General features: G+C 37.7%; 1 protein-coding gene across 10 annotated transcripts in view; it reads left to right on the top strand.

Annotated features, from left to right (window-relative positions):
* The window catches only part of Rgs7 (regulator of G protein signaling 7), a 397,792-nt gene that overhangs the window by 319,680 nt on the left and 58,090 nt on the right, over positions 1–20,022 (top strand). For all 10 annotated transcript variants that reach the window (XM_076914548.1, XM_034520565.2, XM_034520564.2 and 7 more), the window contains 3 exons: positions 18,081–18,145; positions 19,089–19,165; positions 19,269–19,350. In XM_076914548.1, the coding sequence (XP_076770663.1) occupies positions 18,081–18,145; positions 19,089–19,165; positions 19,269–19,350 (224 nt within the window). The remainder of the gene's footprint in view (positions 1–18,080; positions 18,146–19,088; positions 19,166–19,268; positions 19,351–20,022) is intronic.

Here is a 20,022-nt window from a genome sequence, read left to right as displayed (position 1 = left end):
TAAGTTTAGGGTTTGACACATGTACCTATGTTTGTCTTCTTTGATGCTCTCCATATTTCTTGGTTCTGTGGCTTGCTATGTTAGTTTCTAGGGTAGCCATAAAAAGACATCACAGCCTGTGGGGCTCGAGCAACATAAGTGGCTCTCATAAATAAATAGCAGGCATCCTCTGCAGAGAAATTAAAAACCAAGCTCCTGTAGTGTTGGCTTCTTCTAAATCTCTTTGGTTATCAGAAATATGACTTCTTACTATATCTCACTGGGCTGTCTCCTTAAACGGGTACATTTCTGGTATCTCTACTCTTACTACAGACACAAGTATTCTTGAATTAGGACCCCACCCTTAGGACACCATTTAACCCTAATTATTTCTTTAGTGGCCATATCTCCTCCAAAAAAAAATCAAACCATGAGGTTACTGTGAGGTAGAGGCTCACTACAAGCATTTGCGAAGAGGACTCCACTTCAGCTAAGAGAGTCTATCATTGATTTCAGAAAGTGTTCAGTCTTTAAAGTAATTTTCTATTTGTTTTTCTTTCTTTTTATGTCATGGCACATATTTAGATTGTTGATAATTTTAGTCATTTGAATTTATTTCAAATTTGTGGAAGTTTCATTTGGTGTTTTGAAGCTTACTGATTTATCAGTCCTCTCTAGTCCCTTGATAAACCCATAAATTTTTTTTAAATTTAAAAATTTTTATTAGTTGTTTTACAAAGTAGATTTGTTATCACTGTATGTACACTTGTTCCTCCCTCTCCTGACTTCAACTCTTCCTGTTTCTCACTCCTTAATGTATGATCTCATATTTAATTATTATTATGTGTAGATATACAGATTCATTCATTCATTCATTCATTCATTCATTTATGCTGAGGGCAATGTCAGATTTCCCTCATCCCCACTGGCATATCAACTAGTATCAGTATGCTGGTTTCAAATTTCTTGATTTTTTTCTTTTGATTGATTGATTGATTGATTGTTTAATTGATTGATTTTGTTGTTAGAATCTTCACCTCCACAATTGCAGGTCTCACCTGTTCTTGCACACTACTTCATACTACTTGCTTTTTCTATGAATATAATTATATTTTAATCACAGTTCTTTTAGTTTCATGTCTTAAGAGTAGCAACACTTCTGCATTTGAAAATCATTTACACACACAGTCAGTCAACACACTTGTCCTTCAGCATGCCTTAGGATTTGCTACTGAAAACAGAACATGCTGTGCTAACTAGCAGAAATGACAGATCAACACATCTTCAGTGTGAAGAGTATGCTTTCTTGTTTAGTGAATATTTTTCTATTTTCTACAGCTGTGGGTTTTGTAAACTAGATCCTCTGTGTCGCTCAGTCCTTCCAACTCTTCCATAAGACTCCCCAAGCTCAGTCTAATATTTGGCTTGTAGGTCTCTGGATCTGTTTCAGATCAGCAACTGGGTTGAGCATCTCAGAGGATAGTTATGCTAGACTCTTATCTGCAAGTACAACAGAGTATCATTAATAGTGTCAGGGATTAGTTCTTGCCCATGGGAAGGGTCTCAAGTCAAGCAGCTCACTGGTTGGCCATTTCTTCAGTCTCTGCTGCATCTTTCTCCTTTCACTTATAGATAAGACAAATTTTGGATTTAAGGTTTTGTCAGCGGGTTGATGTCCTTATGCCTCCACTGGGAGAGCTGCCTATCTACAGGAGGTGTTTGCTTCAGGCTCCATAACCCCCACTGCTAGGAATCTCAGCTAGAGTAGCCAGCTGTAAGGGCGTTGGGGAGGGGTAAAGGAAGGCATCTCTAGGACTTGCCAGAGACCTGGGATGGGGGACTTTAAGAAGTCTATGAGGTTTCTCTTCTTAAACAAAGTCTTACATGTGTTGTTCTTTTAGCCATGCTTCCATGTTGTTATGTAACAGACCTATTGATACCTGGTGAGGCACAGAGTTTAAAACTATACTATCATGTTACAATTAGGATTCAAACTTACAGTGATGCTGGTAAGTGATCTTTACAACTGTGATTTTGGATTTTTGAAAATTCTTTACATTTAAATATACTAAGAAGACTAGAGCCCAAAAGAGTTTGACATCTCCTCTTGAAACCCCAGGCATTTAAGTCAGACCTTGATAAAGACAGAATGATAACTTTACCCCTCCCTTTGTTAACAGTATGAGGGGATTTTTCCCTTCCTTCCTCAATTACAGAACCTGATATGATTCTTAGGGGTAAAAGTTAGAAAGATATTATTAGCTCTCTGAAGACTTCTTCCTGACCTCAAGTGAAGCATGAGACTCTGATTTGTCCACAATGGGCTTCTAGCTATAGTAAGGCTGATGGATTGTCTTCTAACACCAATCTTTGAGTGAGGTAAAAGCTGTTTTGCCTCTGTTTATTCTTTTTATGCTGTTAGGGTAGAAAGGAGTGATGACTTCTAAGTTCCCCACCTGCCATAACTGATGTTTGATTACAGAACTTTATAGAGAAAGAACAGAGTATGACTAAGCATTTTATGCTTTTTAAATTTTGCCCATTTTGTACTTTTCCATTTTTTCTGTCTTTTTTTTTTATTATTATTTAATGAAGAGGTTGCTCTCTAATATTTGAGAGAAAAGGAAGTTGGTCGTTTCTTTTTTCTGTATTTTACTTTTCTACCATGGTTAGAAATTTTCTGAAAATTAACAATTACTATCAAGAAGACTGTCATTGCTACTAAAACCATGTGTAGAAGTAGATCTTTTGGAGGGGAAAACTTCCAAGGGACAAATGTTGAAGAGGAAATTTAAAGCTTTATTCACTGGCCAAAATGATTAATTGGGTTCTCAACTCTTGAAGTTGAGGGGATATAGTTATGACCCAGGAAAATTAAGAACAGGCAGCAGCTTATAAAAGAGGACCAATATCTGTGCCTCTGCTGTGATAACATAGGGATCTCCCAGGGCTTTCCTTCTGCTCCTTCCATGATCCACTGTTTCCCTTTTTGGTGGCTAGTAAATGTCCTGAGCTTAACAAACAGACTTTGCTAGTCTAAGTCAAATTACTCTATTTTACAATTCTAGAACATTCCTCAGTGAGCATAGTCAATGCAGATTAAAATCTTGACCTAAGGCTATGGTCAGTAATAAGAAAGACATTCATGCAGACAGAAGAGCATGCCTTCTCATAGCATACAGAGGAGCTATGCCTTCTCATCTCAGTCCAGTCAGTGTCAGACATCATAACTGAAATGCAGAGTCAGTGTTTGCAATAAGAGTGGCTTTTTAAGTAACCTAGGAAATGTTAAAATATCCCTGATTTTGAAAAAGTGTAGTAGGTTAATCTTTTAATTTCTGGAAAGGACTGTCTTATATCTCTCTTCATTTGAAGTAAAACCTTAGTTATTGCATACTTTTAAAGTAGTATTAGCATTATAATTCATTTTATAAAATAAATATTCATCATGAGCTAATAAACTGTATTCAAATATGAGACATATAACAAGCTAAATCTTTAAAGAGAAAATGCAGCATATTATTATAATATAATAGTAAAAGTTTACTCATTATCAGGACTATTCAGTAAAAGGACTGAAATATTTGTGCTATTTGAAGAACATAAATTATGCCTGTAAATTCTTCTTAACAGGAGCTTTTGATATTTCATAAAAGTTTTTGATAAAAATTTCAGTAGCAAAGTAATATGTTTAGCTTTTAGGGGTTTATTTTGCAAATATTTAAGCAAATGGTTCACTGTCTTATTTAAATATCTATTCAGTATCTTATTCAACAACATAAACATTTGAATCCTATCATGATTGGAATGTGCCCCCAGTTCATAATTTGATCTCTAAAGATAGATTAATGTCTACTGAAAGCTTAGGAACAACTAGCTGTTTGTTTCCGTGTACAAGAAACCAGCCCCCTGACTCGGGCAGGAAAATAAATAATGACCTATCTTATGGTGCTCTTTCCTTACTTTCTTGATGAGTGTACCTTTTACTTCAAAATATCTGCAAAGCTATGAAAAGAGAAAGAAATACATTTTCTATTTTATGATAATGTGCATTGAGTTTTTAAATATCTAACTAGCATCTACATAACTTATTTTTCATCATTATTTATTTACATATTAAGCAAAATTTCATCATTAGAGCCATAAATATACACATGTGAATATAATGTGTATATGTTTGGGGATTAACTATTCACTGAGTGTAGCTATGGTTTTACAATATCAATAGGAGGGATTTTAAGTATAAATCTGTCGTATTTTTCCCAGCCAGTTAAATCTGGAACTCTAACTTATGACACTAGCAAATATTATAAATAAACTCTTCAAGGTGTACATTAAGGGTTGAAGGCCAGTCAGTGACTATTTGGATTCATGGAGATATATTGGCTTAATTTTCTATTTCTCATGGTTGTCTATTTTATGTGATTTTTTTGAATGGTTTCTTCTCATTTTCTAGCTACGTTTTGATTAATAGCATAGCAGGAGTGTGAATATTTCTGAGGAAGTTTCATTGGACATTTATAAACATTATTTAATTTTTGTCCCTTACAGAAAATCTTTAAAATGTTACTAACCATGCTCCACAGATGAAAAAGAACCAAGAGTCAAATATGTAGATCTGTTCCACTGATGGTAATGAAAAGGACAGGACCAAGCTTCCAACCCAGGGTTTCTGCTTATGTCACTTCATCAAACATGCCTTTTACTCATTCTTCACTGGGCCAGAGTGTTTCTCTGCTAGATTGCACACTCATGTAGAGTGGATGAGAATTTTAGGGAGATGGAATTTTGGAGGAGTTGTAAGAAAAAGGAACAAGGCAACAGTAAGCTTGAACTAATTTCTCCATATTAATCAACAAAGTAAAAAACAGAAAAAAAGATGAAAAGAAAAAGTAAATAAGTGGGAGATGAGTTTTAAGTGGTGGGAGTTAATTCTTAAAAGGTGGCATTGAGTCCTATATGATGATAGATGAACACTCAGTGAAGAAGCTTCTCTGAAGGTTGAGTTGTACAGAGAGCAAGATAACACATACACTTTGCACACATGCTTACTTCTTGCTCAGGATAAGGGAGGAATGAGCAAAAAGATTTCCAACTCGCAGTCCATTCAGATGATATTTTTCTATCCATAACTTCATTTAGAACTAAGTTTCAAACTATTCTTTATAAGACATGTTTGTGTCAGCCAAAATACTACTTAGTTCATGGCCTTACCATTGAAGCTTAAATAGAAAAAAATGACCATAAAAAAAGGTAGCTGTTTACAGAAACATACACATGGTGAATCTGCTTCACAATGAGAATGTGGGGACTCACATTTGAACTCCTAAATGGCCCTGTTTACTAGAAGTTTACAGTTCAGCAATTCCATTTATACAGACATACAGACATGCTTCATTATATTCTATGGGGTCAATCAATCATAATTTTTAACAAACTTAATTGACATGAAATGAACATTGTTTTTCAATTTAAAGCCCCTAACATTGTTTTGTGAAAATTATGACCAAGTCAGAATGATGCTTCCAAGCAAAATATCCTCTTGGAAGATTGATGGAACCCCCATTAATTTGCAACTTGTTGGTATTGCCAAATTGTATGAAGCAGAGGCCCCACTTAGTTGTGATAGCCAGCTAGCTTCTCTTTGTATGTTCCAATCATAGAGAGACCTATTTGCGTTCCCTTTTTTCTTGTAAATGGGAAGAAGTCTCTGAAGTATGAGGATACTTCATAGTCCAGAGCAATGTCTTCTCTGTAGGTCTCCTTTGAGAATCATGAATTCCAAGTTTGTGTGGATTTACAAACTTTTGAAAGCCCAGTTCCTTGGATGAGCTAAGTATACCACACTTTCTTATGATTTTTTTTTAACCAAAATACTAATGGAGCCTTTTCAAGCATTAGTATAGTGGACTTAATTCATGGTGAAAGTCCTAGCTTGAATGAAAATATTTTCATTTGGGTAGTACTTTTACCTCACAAAGAAAAGATGGAAAGAACATTAGAGACTTAGAAAAGTCTATGTACAAGCTAAATGCTTCATTATAATAATGTAGGCTCTTAAAGAATGACAAAAAGCAGAGGCCTTTCATTTATTTTCACAAGCAAGTAACTACAGAAAGCATTCTGATCTCCATTAAAGTTTTACTAAAGAAAAATTACTATTCACTATGGCCACAGTAAAAACATTGACAGTTCTGATTTGTTACAGAGACATTTGAATGCCACATTTTTGTAGAAGTAATTTTCCAAAAAAGATAGTCTTTAGTTAAAAAAAACCACTCACATGTCCATGTTCAACTTTTGCTTGAGCAAACAGAGGGGGAGAAAAAGGTATTATTTTGTTTCTACATTGTTTTGAATGAAAGAAAACACTGTTTGATTTCAGATAAATATGGAGAAACAATGTGAGGTACTGTAGTAGAATTTTTTTTAATCCCAATCTAGGGTTTCTACCCTACCTTTGACCATTTAGTTCTTCTATAAAAGATATACAACACCTTTATATTTATAACTAACCTTAATCAGCTCTAGAGCTAGGCAGATATCTACCCTCTATGATATTAAAATCTATTTCCTATTGATAACCCTGAGTTATTACTTACTTTATTTCATCTGGACTGCTCTTAACTCCAATTGGCCAGCTCATAGGGCCATGCTTTCTTGACTCCTAACCCATGGTGTCTTCCTCCTCATGGTCTCTTCCCACCTCCAGGCCAGAAACACCAAGCCCCACCTACCTCAATTTTGCCCAGCTATAGGCTATAGGCATCTTTATTTACCAATCAAAAATAACTTGGGGGCAAGGTCACAGAGTGACAACTTGAGTCTACATGTAGACTCTTTCATCTCTGAGTCAGTCAAATCTTGAGGACCCACACTGAGCATTACAATAAATAACAAAAGACCAAACCTCAACAAGGTACCTGGTAGGGTTTTTGCATGAGAAGCCCTGCTACCCCCATAGGCTCATATATTTTCGTGCTTGGTCTCCAGTTGGTAGAACTGTTTAGAAAGAATTAGGTGTGTCGCTTGGACATGCTTTGACATTCAAAAGTTCATGTCATCCACTGTGTCTCCATTTCCCCTTCCGCCTTTGCTTGTTGACCAGATGCAAGTTCTCAGCTCCTCCAGTGCCATCCCTGCCTTTCTGTTACTGTGTCCCAGTGTCTGTATCAGTGAGAGAATCTGTCTTCCTCTACCCATAAGAGTCAGACCTACAGGATACCTGAGGTTATTCCATCTTACCATTTCACTGAGGCAGCCTCATGAAGTTCAGAGAGTTGTAGGGAAGGTTGCCAGGCCAAGGCCACACTTCTCATTGGCTACATTAAGAAGGCACTGGAAAATTGGACAATTAGAAAGAATCTTGAATCTGCACTTTGCAGGACACACAATAAAAATTTCCTAAAACATACTAAATAATTACAATTGTTCTCAGGCTATTAAGTGTACCATTGTGTTTATAGCATTTGTTGATACTGAACACTCTCTGTTAAACTGCTTGTCAGGTGGATGGTCCAGGTTATCCATTTTTGTTAAAAGTTTCTGATGTCAAGTTCTTGTAAAAGAGCTTTCTGTTTTAGTGAGACATATTTTCCTAAGGCATCCCAGTGTTCTGCTCATGCTCTCTACTTCTTTTGTGAAGCTTTGAGAAACTCAGGCTGTTATAATACGAGAAACTGATAATACATTGTTTCCCAGATCACCGTGCTTTTCTCCAAACAATAGTACTATACTGCCAGCTAGATTCCTTGGAGGATGAAGCAAGGGTAAAGCTGGAAAAGACTTTTAAGGCATGCCTCTCATTTAAGTATATTTTCCAGCCAAGAAAGAATAGTCCCTGTGCTTAGGTTCAAGATGGACCTGAGACTCCTCACCAGCTGTCATGTTCAATCCTCAGATCAGACATCAGGTAGAATACGTACATGTTCTAAAATGGTCATTACTGGTTTTTTATCTTTTTGGACAAAAAGGACTGAAAGAAAGAAAAATAAGAAAAAAGAAATATAATAGTGCATAACTTGGAAAATGACAGATAAAAATAGTAGCCAGACAGAATACATTTTCAAGTTTAAATTAAGATTTTTTTTTTAAAAAAAATTTAAGTGGGGAAGCAGGAGTGGGTGGGGTGGGTGGGGGCACACCCTCATAGAAGCAGGAGGAGGGGGGGATGGGAGAGAGAGTTTCTGGGGGGAGGGAATGGGGAAAAAGGATAACATCTGAAATGTAAATAAATAAAATATCCAATAAAAAAGCATAAACAAAAAAAAGAAAAAAGGAGAATATGATGACATCATTTGTCTTAATAAAAATGCTCAAAATTGTAACTGTGCATAGATTGACTCTAAAATTATACAGAAAATTAAATTACCTAATCTTCTCATACTGTGTGTGTGTTTTACATAGGAATTATAGGCATAGGGAAACAGAAAAGGCTGCAGTAAAGCATGCTTGAAGAAATATTACAGCTGAGGTTTAAGCAGAGACTCTATTAAAACGATGAATGCATGGTGATTAGAAATTCAAGGTTATCTTTAGCTACTTAGGGAGTTCAAGACCTGCCCTGGGTAATATGAGTCTAGTAAAAATTATTTCTTTCTATTACATATGCAAAAAAATATAATAATACATAGCCTGGAAAATGGCAGATAAAAATAGTAGACAGACAGAATACATTTTCTAGTTCAAATTAAGATTTAAAAAAAATAGCAAAGTTTCTATAACATGTAGTTATACAGTTTAACAGGATGGAATGGTCCATATCTGTAATTTTCTATAATTTAAACAAAAACATTTTTCCCACCATTCATCAGTAAAGCTATATTTTATGTCTTTAGTTAAAACAACAACATGCCATGATTTTAATACAGTTCTCACTTAAAATGGTTTTTGTTGGAGAACTGCTTTGCAAAGTGGGAACCAGAGCTCTGAAAAAAAAATCTTTTTAATGGACAGGATCTGGAACTCAAATTGTTTTCTGTCTCTGGTCTCTGGTCAACAATGCATGAGTTTTCTTTTTTCTTTTGGATATTTTATTTATTTACATTTCAGATGTCTTCCCCTTGCCCCATTTCCCCTCCCTAGAACCCCCATCCTGTCTCCCATCCTCCTTTTTGCTTTTATACCATTTTAATTACATGCATGTATTAAGGTCAGTTCTAGGTTGAGGGTCTAGCAATACAAATAGTGATGCAAATAATTAAGGAACAAGCAAGACAATAAACACAAATAGTCAAATGACAAGCAAGGCATTAAACACAATTACATGAACACTCCCGTGATCACTGTTTCTAAGGGCTTATCAGGATGACCAAAATATCTGAGCCAACTTCCCTGTCCTAGCCCAAAGTCATTTTCATGTCTGAAGCCTACTTCCTTGTTCTAGCCTAAAATTTAGATTCTTGTCTGAAATTACTTCTTTTTTCTAGCCTAAGATTTAGATTCCTACCTGAAATTACTTCTTTGTTATAGCCTAACATCAGATTCCTGCCTGAAGCCTACTTCCTTGTCCTTGGCCAATGTCATATTCCTGCCAAGCAGCCCATTTCCTTGTCCTTGGCCCATTGTCCTTGCCCTTGTCCTTGGTCAGACTCTTGCCAAGCAGCCCCAAAGGCTCTCCACCTCTCCCCCTTTTTTATTTCATTAACAAGACTGAGATATCTTAGGTAGTTCTGACAAGAATGTCTTCTGTACCCGTCAAATGGTGAAATAACCAACATCACACTTAAGACAAGAGGAAATGGAGGCAAAAGTACAGTAAAAACACATGGCTTTGAGAAAACTCATCACTTCATATCAGAAATAATGAACTACAGTGAAAAGTACTAAATCTGAAAGCCTACAGAGATCTGGAGAAAACTGGATTGCGTGTTGGGAAAAATTAGAGTAGTTTAGAGTCAGTGCCCTGAGAGTGATGGGAGGCATAACTTGGGACCACAGTTGATGAGGAGTTTCTCTGAGAAAGCCAGCCGTCATAATGAAGGATGAGTTGAGGTCATGTCTTAGGGTATCTTTTGCTGTGAAGAAACACCATGACCACTATAAGGAAAATATTTTTGTAATCATTTTATTCATTTACATTTCAAATGATATCCGTTTTCCCCATTACCCCTCCACAATGCACCGATCCCATCCCTCCTCTCCCCCTTCTCCTTTGCCTCTAAGAGAGTTCTCCTCTACCCATTCACCCATTCCTGCCTCACCCCTCTAGCATCCCCCTATGCTTGAACATCAAGCCTTCCTCTGCTCCCATTGTATCCTCTGCTACCTCTGTATCTGGAGCCATGGATCCCTCCATGTATAGTCTGGTGGTTTAGTCTCTGGGCGCTCTGCGTGATCTGGTTAGTTGATACTGTACCTCTTATGGATTTGTGATCAACTTCAGCTCCTTCAATCTTTCCCCCAACTCTTCCATTAGGTACCCAGTCTCAGCCTGGTGATTAGATGTAAGTATCTGCATCAGTGTTGGTCAGGTGCTGGTATAACATCTCAGGAAACAGCAATATCAGACTCCTGTCAGCAAGCACTTCTTGGCATCAGCAACAGTGTGGGGGGTTGGTGTCTGCAGATGGGATGAATCCCTAGGTATGGTGGTCTCTGGATGGCTTTTCCTTCAGTCTCTGTTCCATTTTTGTCTCTGTCTTTCTATAAGAAAAATATTTAATTGAGGCAGGCTCACAGGTTCAGAGGCTTAGGCCATCATTGTCATGGTGGGAAGCATGGCAATGCACAGGCAGAATGATTCCGGAGATGCCAAGAGCTCAACATCTGGATCAGCAGGAAGAGAGAATACCACTGAGCCTGACTTGAGCTTCTAAAACCCCAAAGACCAGGCCACATCTCCCAGTATGGTCCTATGGGTGTCATTTCCTTTCAAATCACCACAGATCATTTAGAATTTGAGGGAAAAGAAAAGCCATTAACCATTATATCTGAAAGTACCTAGGAATGCTAGTTAAAATTTATGAAATTTTAATTTTTTGTTTTAAAATATACACAGAAGCTAAAAATATCTTGCCATGTGTGGAGGTCTGATGATAACTTGTATAAGCTGGATTTCTTTCCTCCATGTGGATTGCAAGGATGGATGGAACTCAGACTATCAGGGTTGGCAGCCATCACCTTCACCCACTGAGCCATCCCACCAGCTTATTCATGAAATGTTTAAATGTGTCATTAATAACTATGTTACATGAAGAAAGAGGTATGAGAGAGGAGAGGGAGCCCAATGAAACCAAAGGAAAGAATCTGAATCTGTTTTTCTTTTGTTAACTTTGTTTGTTTAAATGGAGACTGTCTTGCAATGTCTCTGAGACTGGTCTTAGACTCACAGGCATACAGAACTGATTTTTTTGTGCATAATTATTTGTGTGTGTGTGTGTGTGTGTGTGCTGTATATGCAGAGTGCTTACATAGTAGTGTGCTGGGATGTGTGCCTTGGGTGTGCATGTGAATGCCAGAGCTTGTGTTGGGTGTCTTTCTCTATTCCACTATGTATTACGTCTTGAGACATGGTTTCTCACTGAAACAGAAATTTGCTGTTTTATCTAAGCTGTCTGGCTAGTGAGCTCCTGGGACCCCATCCCCACCCACCAGTGCTGGTGTTAAAAGCACGTTATAGACATAGCCCTCTTTTATGAGTAGCTGGGGCCAGATCTTCATGGTTGAGCATCTGATTTTACCCATTGCACATCTCCACAAAATCTCCAGGGAAATTCTACTTTTAAAAATGGGAGCTATGTCCTTCTTTACAATTAAAATAGTAATATCTATACATATTTTAAACTCTCATATCATTAAGGTATGTCCATTAAACACAGACTGTGTTTGAATCTCAATACAGATGTAAGAAGCAATGACAGACTGAAATAATTTACTTTTCAGGAAGTTGTTTAAACTTGTTTCTTTCTTTCCATGTATAGACAGAAAGGAGTAAAGGTGAAGCTGGCAGTGAGCAGACAGAAACCCAGAAAGAAGTAACACACACACACACACACACACACACACACACACACACTGCAGAGTATCTCTCATTTGAATGGAATCTATGGAGCTTAGAGCTAGGAAATGACCCTAAAGATATAACTAAAGTTTCTTTTCTCAAGACTTTGGCAGTCTTAGAGCCCTGGATCTAGTCCAAGTAACCACATTAAAGATTCCCTGTGTATGCATGAGGGCTAGAAATATAAGTGAGCTCTAGGAGGACAGAGAGAGCCTGCTTGCCTTTCAAGGTTTCTTGTGACTTCAATGTCGCACTGTAGTAGGTCTTGTCCATAATCTGACCTCAATTCTCCACATGTCATAGACCCCCAATTGTTGAGCAGCAAGATTAAAAGCCAGTAAAAGGAATGGAGGAAAGCTATGGATGTATGCTTGAGGGTCGACTGACAGAAAGCCTGGACTCAGCGTGCAGTTCTCCAGTTCCCTGTCACCTGTGTGGTCACCTCACCCAGACAAGTGGTCAAACACTAAAGGAAACCAGAAACAATATGGGAATTCTAAATCGTAATGGACATGAGTTTTGATGGAATCTAAGCTTGGTTGTAGTAAACAAATTTACACTTATAAGAAAAAACTGTGAAAAGACAGTTGTTTTCCGTTTAATAACCCAAGACAACAGCTTTCTCTACTTCCCTCCGCATTACAAAATAATTGAACCAAAATGTTTTAAACAACCCATGAATACTACAGTTTATTTCAAAAATGCTAATTAATGGTACAGAATAGATTTTAGTCATTAAGATATTAGAAGAGGAAAGAATGAAGATGAACTAGTTCTTCATCATTGATGGCAGATTGTATCAGTCACCGCTTAATTTCTGAGGTCATAGCTTAAGAAATTAAATAACAGAGCTGTTATTTGAGGATGTAAGTTTGAATGATAACAAATTTTATTACTTGTCAAATACTGTTTTAGGTGTTAAAGAAAACTTACTCGTATAGCAAATAGTAGAAAATTGGGAAAGACAGAAGTGGAAAGGAAGGGATGAAGGGATATGTGACAAAAGGCATACTGAATCTAAGTAAAAGGATGGATTAAAGGTGCTGCAGAGATAGCTCAGAGGCTGAGACCACTGGATGCTCTTCCAGAGGACCTGGGTTTGATTCCCCACACCCATATAGAGGTTTACAACCATATCTAACTCTAGCTCTAGTTCCAAAGAGCCTGATGCTCTCCTCTGGCACCTGGTATGCATGAGGTGCACAGACACACATTCAGACAAAACATCTGTTCACATAAAATAAAATTAAGAATAAAAGTATTTAAATTTGTCTACCAAAAGAACAAGTATCTTATTTGTTTTTTAAGTAAAACAAAGTAAGTCAGTTTAAAAAAAGTAAGTCAGCAAGCTAGATGAGGTAGTTCACACCCTCCATTCTAGCTCTCCAGAGGCAGAGGCAAACAGATCTCTGTTAGTCTGAGGCCAGCCTGGTATTCATAGAAAGTTTAAGGCCAGGCTGGCCTTACATAGCAAGGTCTTGCCTCAAAAACCAATTAAATAACTAAACAAATGAAATGGTGAACAAACGTGTGCCAGACAAATATAATACAGGAAGAAAACTAAATTAGCAGTTGTAATATTGATCAAATGAAAGATAGTAAATATAAAGTCATTAGCCTAGTGAAGATAACAATCCATAGAAATATATTATAGTAAGATCTATAATATGAAAATTGTAGAAAATATAATAAAACTGTTATAGAAAGATAATGTAAACACTGGGCTTCAACACATTTCTCTCAAGCCAGACTAGCAAAACCCAAAGGAGGGAAAATTCCATCATTCTTTCAGAGAAAAGTTTTATGTATGAAAATGTGGTAATATTGTAAAATCCAAACTGTGTTGTTTGCCACAGACTTTAGATATATGTGAAGAAAAACCTGTATTGGATCATTGTACATACAGCCAAAAATGATGATTTATTTAATGATAGGAATATAGTCAAACAAACATCTGTCTCTGTCTCTCTCTTCATTCATAAGACAGGCTACAGTGGCTATAGGAAACCAGGTATATATATAAAACAACATAGTACATTTTGGTCATTATGTTTAATATAAAAAATCAAATATTAGAACATGCAATGAATGTATCACTGATACACATTATCTGTATATGTGCATGTTCACACACATAGTCTATAGTTGAGATGCTGGATATCATATTTATTTATTGTTAATTAACCTTCTCCATAGAAGCCTAGGGGGGAAATGGACTTCTTCCATATGTAATGAATGTACATTTTTATCTCTAGCATACAAATGAGTATTAAATCTAACAAGAAAAAGCCATATTCCCTAATATAACAATCAGCTAAATCATCACTAGCTGAATCACCAAACAAGACAAGGAGGCAAATAAATAGATCCTCAAAAGGTCAATAAATCATGATGCTTTCACTCAGCAGATAGATGTTGAAGAAGTTGAGCATCTCCTCTGTGGCAGGTTTTTCTAAGCATGAGGACCTATCAATAACTGTGACAGTGATGGGGTGGGGAGCACTTTCCAAAATCCACAGAAGCAACATGAATTAAATATGTGCTTTAAACCTCCATCAAGTCCAGAGAGTAACTGAATCAGCTCAGCTGTGTCAGCTAAGCAAGCAAGCAGATAACTCAGTTAAATAATGAGCAAGTGCCTGCACACAAATTTCTAAGGAAAGACAAGAAATTGACCAGCTGGCCTATCTATGGAGAGGCGTTTAGCATCGTTAATCATAGGCAAATAGGTTATGCAATAGAAAGGAATAAGATCTGGAACAATCTCTATTGTATAGCATGCAACAATAGTTAATGTGTACACTTGAAGGTCCCTAAGAGAGTAGATTTGAACTATTCTAATCTGACAGGATGTGTCCAGGGGTGCTGAGGATGGGGAAGTGATGGAGATGAACAATGAGTATGCCTTAGCAGCTCCACATTGTAAATGTATATCAACACATCAAGATGTCCAGCAAAAATACACAGGATTAAATACAAATAAAGGTGAATGGGGTTGGCAAGATGGCAGCTCAGCAGATAAAGGTGCCTGCTGTCATGCTTGACAATGTGAGTTCAGTTCCCAGAATGCATATGGTAGAAGGAGAGAACTGACAACTACGTTGTGCTCTGATTCTCTCTCTCTCTCTCTCTCTCTCTCTCTCTCTCTCTCTCACACATACACACACACACACACACACACACACACACACACATGTGCACACACATACCATAAATGTGTGCCTGCCTGTAAGCACATACACACACACAATAAATGTAATGAAAATTAGTATTAAGTCTGATGAAACACCTGTCTGTTTAAAGTTATCTACTACTTTTTGCCTATTATTTTGAATAAAATTCAAACTATGCAGCAGGTAGAATAAAGATGTGTGGCCTTGGAGAATTTGTTCTGCCTTTTCTTCCTTCTCTTTCTCTCCTATTCTACATCCCCAGAAGGATTATAGCAGTAGTTTTCAACCTTCAAAATGCTGTAATCCTTTAATACAGTTCCTCATGTCATGGTGATCTTTAATACAGTTCCTCATGTCATGGTGATCCCCAACTATAACGTTATTCATGCTACTTTATAAGTGTAATTTTATTACTGATGTGAATTGTAATGTAAATATCTGATATGCAGAATATTTGATGTGTGACCTGCAAAGGGATCACACCCACAGGTTGAGAACTACTGGATAAGAGACTATATCAATGGTTATTAGGGTCAAAGAGGAAGCTCTTCTAGAGAAAGGCCCATACACTCCTTTTATGCACAAGCTGGGGCCATGAAGATGACTTCAACTTTAAACCAGTCTTGGAATCTTGCTTGGAGTTTGTAACTATAGATGGAAATTGTCAATAACTTGGTACTCTCTGTGCTGCTCAAGCTTAAGAAACAAGACTATAGGAACTATCTGATTTATTTTCTTAATTCAAGAATAGGAAAAAAGTTAGTCCACAAAATAAACATTCAAAGATTGTTTTAAAAGAAACAGAGCTGACTCCTGACCGTATGTTTCACTTGTATTATCTGGCTTATATTGTATGGCCTCCAAGAACATATTTGGCCATTTGCATTTCTAGTCCTTATGAATTTAACTTTTTTGTCTTCATCCTTAGCTAGAGGGGTCATAACAATCGATGTTCCTGCCATCTGTGGGGTACGACTCTGAATACTTTTGTCACAGGCATCAGTGTTTGTACAAGAGACAGCTTCACCTTATAGAGAGTTCCAGACTGAAGAGAAATAGTCTCTTTTGGCATTCCCTTTCTACTGAGTCCTCCCTCAGAAACCTGCTTCAGGAACTTGGGCTTCTCAACCCACATTGTCAAGATGGATTTGGACCAAATCTTATTCTTTACTATTTTCAGCTACCACTTGAATGGAAGAGCCTCTTCTCAACTACTTGTTGGTTTCATGCCATGACATCATCAAGATTGTCTCACATAATTTTCAAAGAAGTTACTTCAGAAAAATATATTGTATTTTAAGGCTTGGGATATAACACAGTGATAGAACCCTTCCCTGGCACATACAAAGCTTGTGTTTCAATCCCCAGTAAAACACACACACACACACACACACACACACACACACACACACACACACATACTTATCCATGCATACCTGAGTCATATGTTATACTTTTTCTGTGTACAAATTTAGCTTTTGCATTTCTAGTTCCCATGAATGCCACATTCTTGTCCTCACTATTCTTAGCTAGTAAGGTCATAGTGATCAATAACAGCTGTGTTTCCTTATCTCAAATGAAGGCAAATATGGCTCAATGCAAAGATCATATTTATAAGACATTTCCACAGGGGTACCTTATGAAACAGAATATTCAATGAGCCTCACCCAGTGATCTCATTCAACATGTAAAATGATATAATTAATTAGTCTTGGGTTTCATGGAATCCAAGTTTAACACTTAATGAGAAGCTAAGACAGAAGACGCTCTGGGAATTAGGACTCTACCTACAGAACTTGTTGTCTTCACATGCTCATGAAAGCCATCGAGATAATTTCAAACATCTGAAGATTTACACTGTTGCCACCCCAGCCTCTGCTATCTCTCTCACAGTTCTATAACCCTGCTACTGTGGCCAACTTGCATGGTGGCCAAGCAGACCAAGGAAAGTTCCAGAGACAGGAAGCACACTTTATATAAATGCCTCTGCTTTCTTAGCATAGAGCAACTGACCAATGAGTGACTCTTGTGAAATCAAGCAAGAAAGATGCCAATATCTGTGGGAAAAAAACTCGCTGGGGAGGGTCCGGTGGCAAGGTCCCAGGTAGACTTCCCACACCACTGGCGAAGGGTCCCACATTCATGCAACCGCCACAGGCAGCTGCCGGCAGCTGCATCGGGAAGGTTCAGTGTTCCAAAGTCTGGGAACCTGGCAGCAGCAGGCCCAGGAGACACGTGGAGTCCAGTTTTCCAAAGCTTTTATTGTTCATGGCGTGGTGAATGGGTGTGGATGGTGTGTGCTCCCCCAAAAGCCAGGCTCCCCTGGCTTTTTATAGGGAGGGGGAAAAGGGGAGGGAATAACTTAGTTAGCTTCACCCCCCACCCCCGGCCTTTAGATAACTCATTAATATTTTAATCTCTGGAGGTGGAGACCTCTACCTCTGCTATGTGATTGATGGTGCAGGTTAAATGGCCAAGGCCCGACAAATATCCTTTGAGGTTACATGATGTGTCCTTGAAGTTGACAATACAACCTAGAAAGAATTCAAAATGGCCAAGTTGGAGACGTTTGCACGCAATTAACTTTTACAAAATGATTTTTTTGTCTATTTAGATTTCAAACCGATCTAATCTCTGAAGAGTTTTTACTTTTTCTTGTTATTTGTTGATAATAAAATTATATCAACCATTTAATACCAATAAATCATTACATCTCTTAACATTCTACCTCATTGTGACTTCATAATACCAGTATTTGAATATTAAACCTTGTACTTTTATCATTATTTATCTTTGTCTAGAAAGGATGGCAACGGAAGATTAAACTTGAAAGTCAGTGACTAGCATCTTGACACTTAGCATGGTTTCTATATTTAGTGTTTCAGTGTTAATGAGCAGCCAAAAAATGATGGTATTTTTTCTTTCAGCTGTTTACCTCTGCAAGAGAACAATGCAAAACAAGGCAAGGCTAGAGCTAGCAGATTACGAAGCCGTAAGTACCAAGGATGCTCACACAGTGGTATAAAATGATCAAGAATCAGGCCTCTGGCCATATCTGAGTTCTCTGTTCCTTTTGGCATTGATGAATCAGGCTTCCTTGAATCTGACAGTCCAGTGGTTTAGCAAACCCCTCTTTGTCTGCTTTCTCTTTCTCCACACATTAAGGAGAGTAGAATTTTAAACATACAAACTCAATGTATAAGGAGTAGCACATCTTATTATTTTAAACTAACTTAACTGTAAGGGTTTCAGATAAATACTGTATTGGTAATGTCCAAACTTTGAGGATTGAAAACCTTTTACACTGGGAATAAGTTTAGCAGAATCATCAGATTAGTCACCACCATGAGATATATGCAGCCCAGTGTCCAAATGATTGCTGTGTTGTGATAACTAATTTGGAGCATTGTGCAGTAGAAGATATTGGGCTACCAAGGACTGATAGCTATTTTCAGGACCTGAACAAACAGACTGGCTCCGCAGTGGGAAGGCATTGCTCTCCTGTAGCTCTATAAAGTGGGTACAGAAAGATTCAGTGAATTAGTCTTCAGTACTTCTCTCAAACAAAGCAATATTCAGTGCTTATATTGTGTTTCCTGTAACAAAATTGACGTTGATCAATGCTTTGGGATGTAGCTTAGTAGGTAGAATGTTTGCCTAGCATGCACAAAGTTCTGTTTTCTATCCCCAGCACTGTATAAACCGGACATATTGGCAGCTATTAACAATGCCTTCACTGGGAAGGCAGAGATGAGAGGATGAGAAGCTCAAGGTCATCTCAGATACACAGTGAGTCAGGGACTAGCTAGGGCCCATGAGGCCCATGCTTAGTTGAGTTCAGAGAGCACAGCTGATTCAGATTCAGAGTACATTGTAAACCTTTAGAAACTCTAAAAGGAACAGTAGAATGCCTTCAGTTGTTCCATGTTTTTCAGGAGAGCCTGGCCAGGCTGCAAAGAGCATTTGCCCGGAAGTGGGAGTTCATTTTTATGCAAGCAGAAGCACAAGCTAAGTGAGTCCTTGTGAGTCTTTGGAAAGCTTTGTTCAAATGCAGCCTTCTGTACAGAGGCGGTATACGTACCCCTTCTAACTCTTCATTGCTACCATCTTGACAGAGTGGACAAGAAGAGAGACAAAATTGAAAGGAAGATCCTTGATAGTCAAGAGAGAGCATTCTGGGATGTCCACAGGCCTGTGGTAAGTAAGCTCACAGGTGTGTTTCCATGAGACTTATAAGATGAGACTTAATGCAATGTGTATTTATAAAAAAGATCTTTTTCCCTTGTGTGGATAGCCAGTTCTCTCTGGTCATCAACACTGCCCGATTCTGTCATTAATACTTAAAAGGAAAAAAAATACTGCAAACATAACATTATTTTTCTGCTTATGTCTCCTTTTTGGCATTATAGAAAAATTAAAATTAAAATGTTATTGCCTGCCGGGCGGTGGTGGCGCACGCCTTTAATCCCAGCACTTGGGAGGCAGAGGCAGGTGGATTTCTGAGTTTGAGGCCAGCCTGGTCTACAGAGTGAGTTCCAGGACAGCCAGGACTACACAGAGAAACCCTGTCTCGAAACCCCCCACCCCCCAAAAATGTTATTGCCTGTTTTCTTTTTCTTCTTAGAACTTATTAGTGCCTACTGTATCTTTTGAACATCAGAATGTCAGCACATTTAAATCAGTTTATACTTCCTATTGTTTTCTAACATTTGCTTATTTATTTTATGCATGAGGGATGGGGCATGTGTGGAGGTCATAGAACAACTCTTGGGTCTCCTGGGATTGAACTCATATATCAAGCTCAGTGGTAAAGACCTTTATACTCTGAGCTATCTCACCAGCCTGCCAATTCATACTTTTAATGATACA

This window comes from Arvicanthis niloticus, chromosome 16 (genome assembly GCF_011762505.2).
Source record: "Arvicanthis niloticus isolate mArvNil1 chromosome 16, mArvNil1.pat.X, whole genome shotgun sequence".
In the NCBI taxonomy this organism is placed as follows: domain Eukaryota; kingdom Metazoa; phylum Chordata; class Mammalia; order Rodentia; family Muridae; genus Arvicanthis; species Arvicanthis niloticus.
This window is presented reverse-complemented; position numbering and strand designations above follow the sequence as displayed.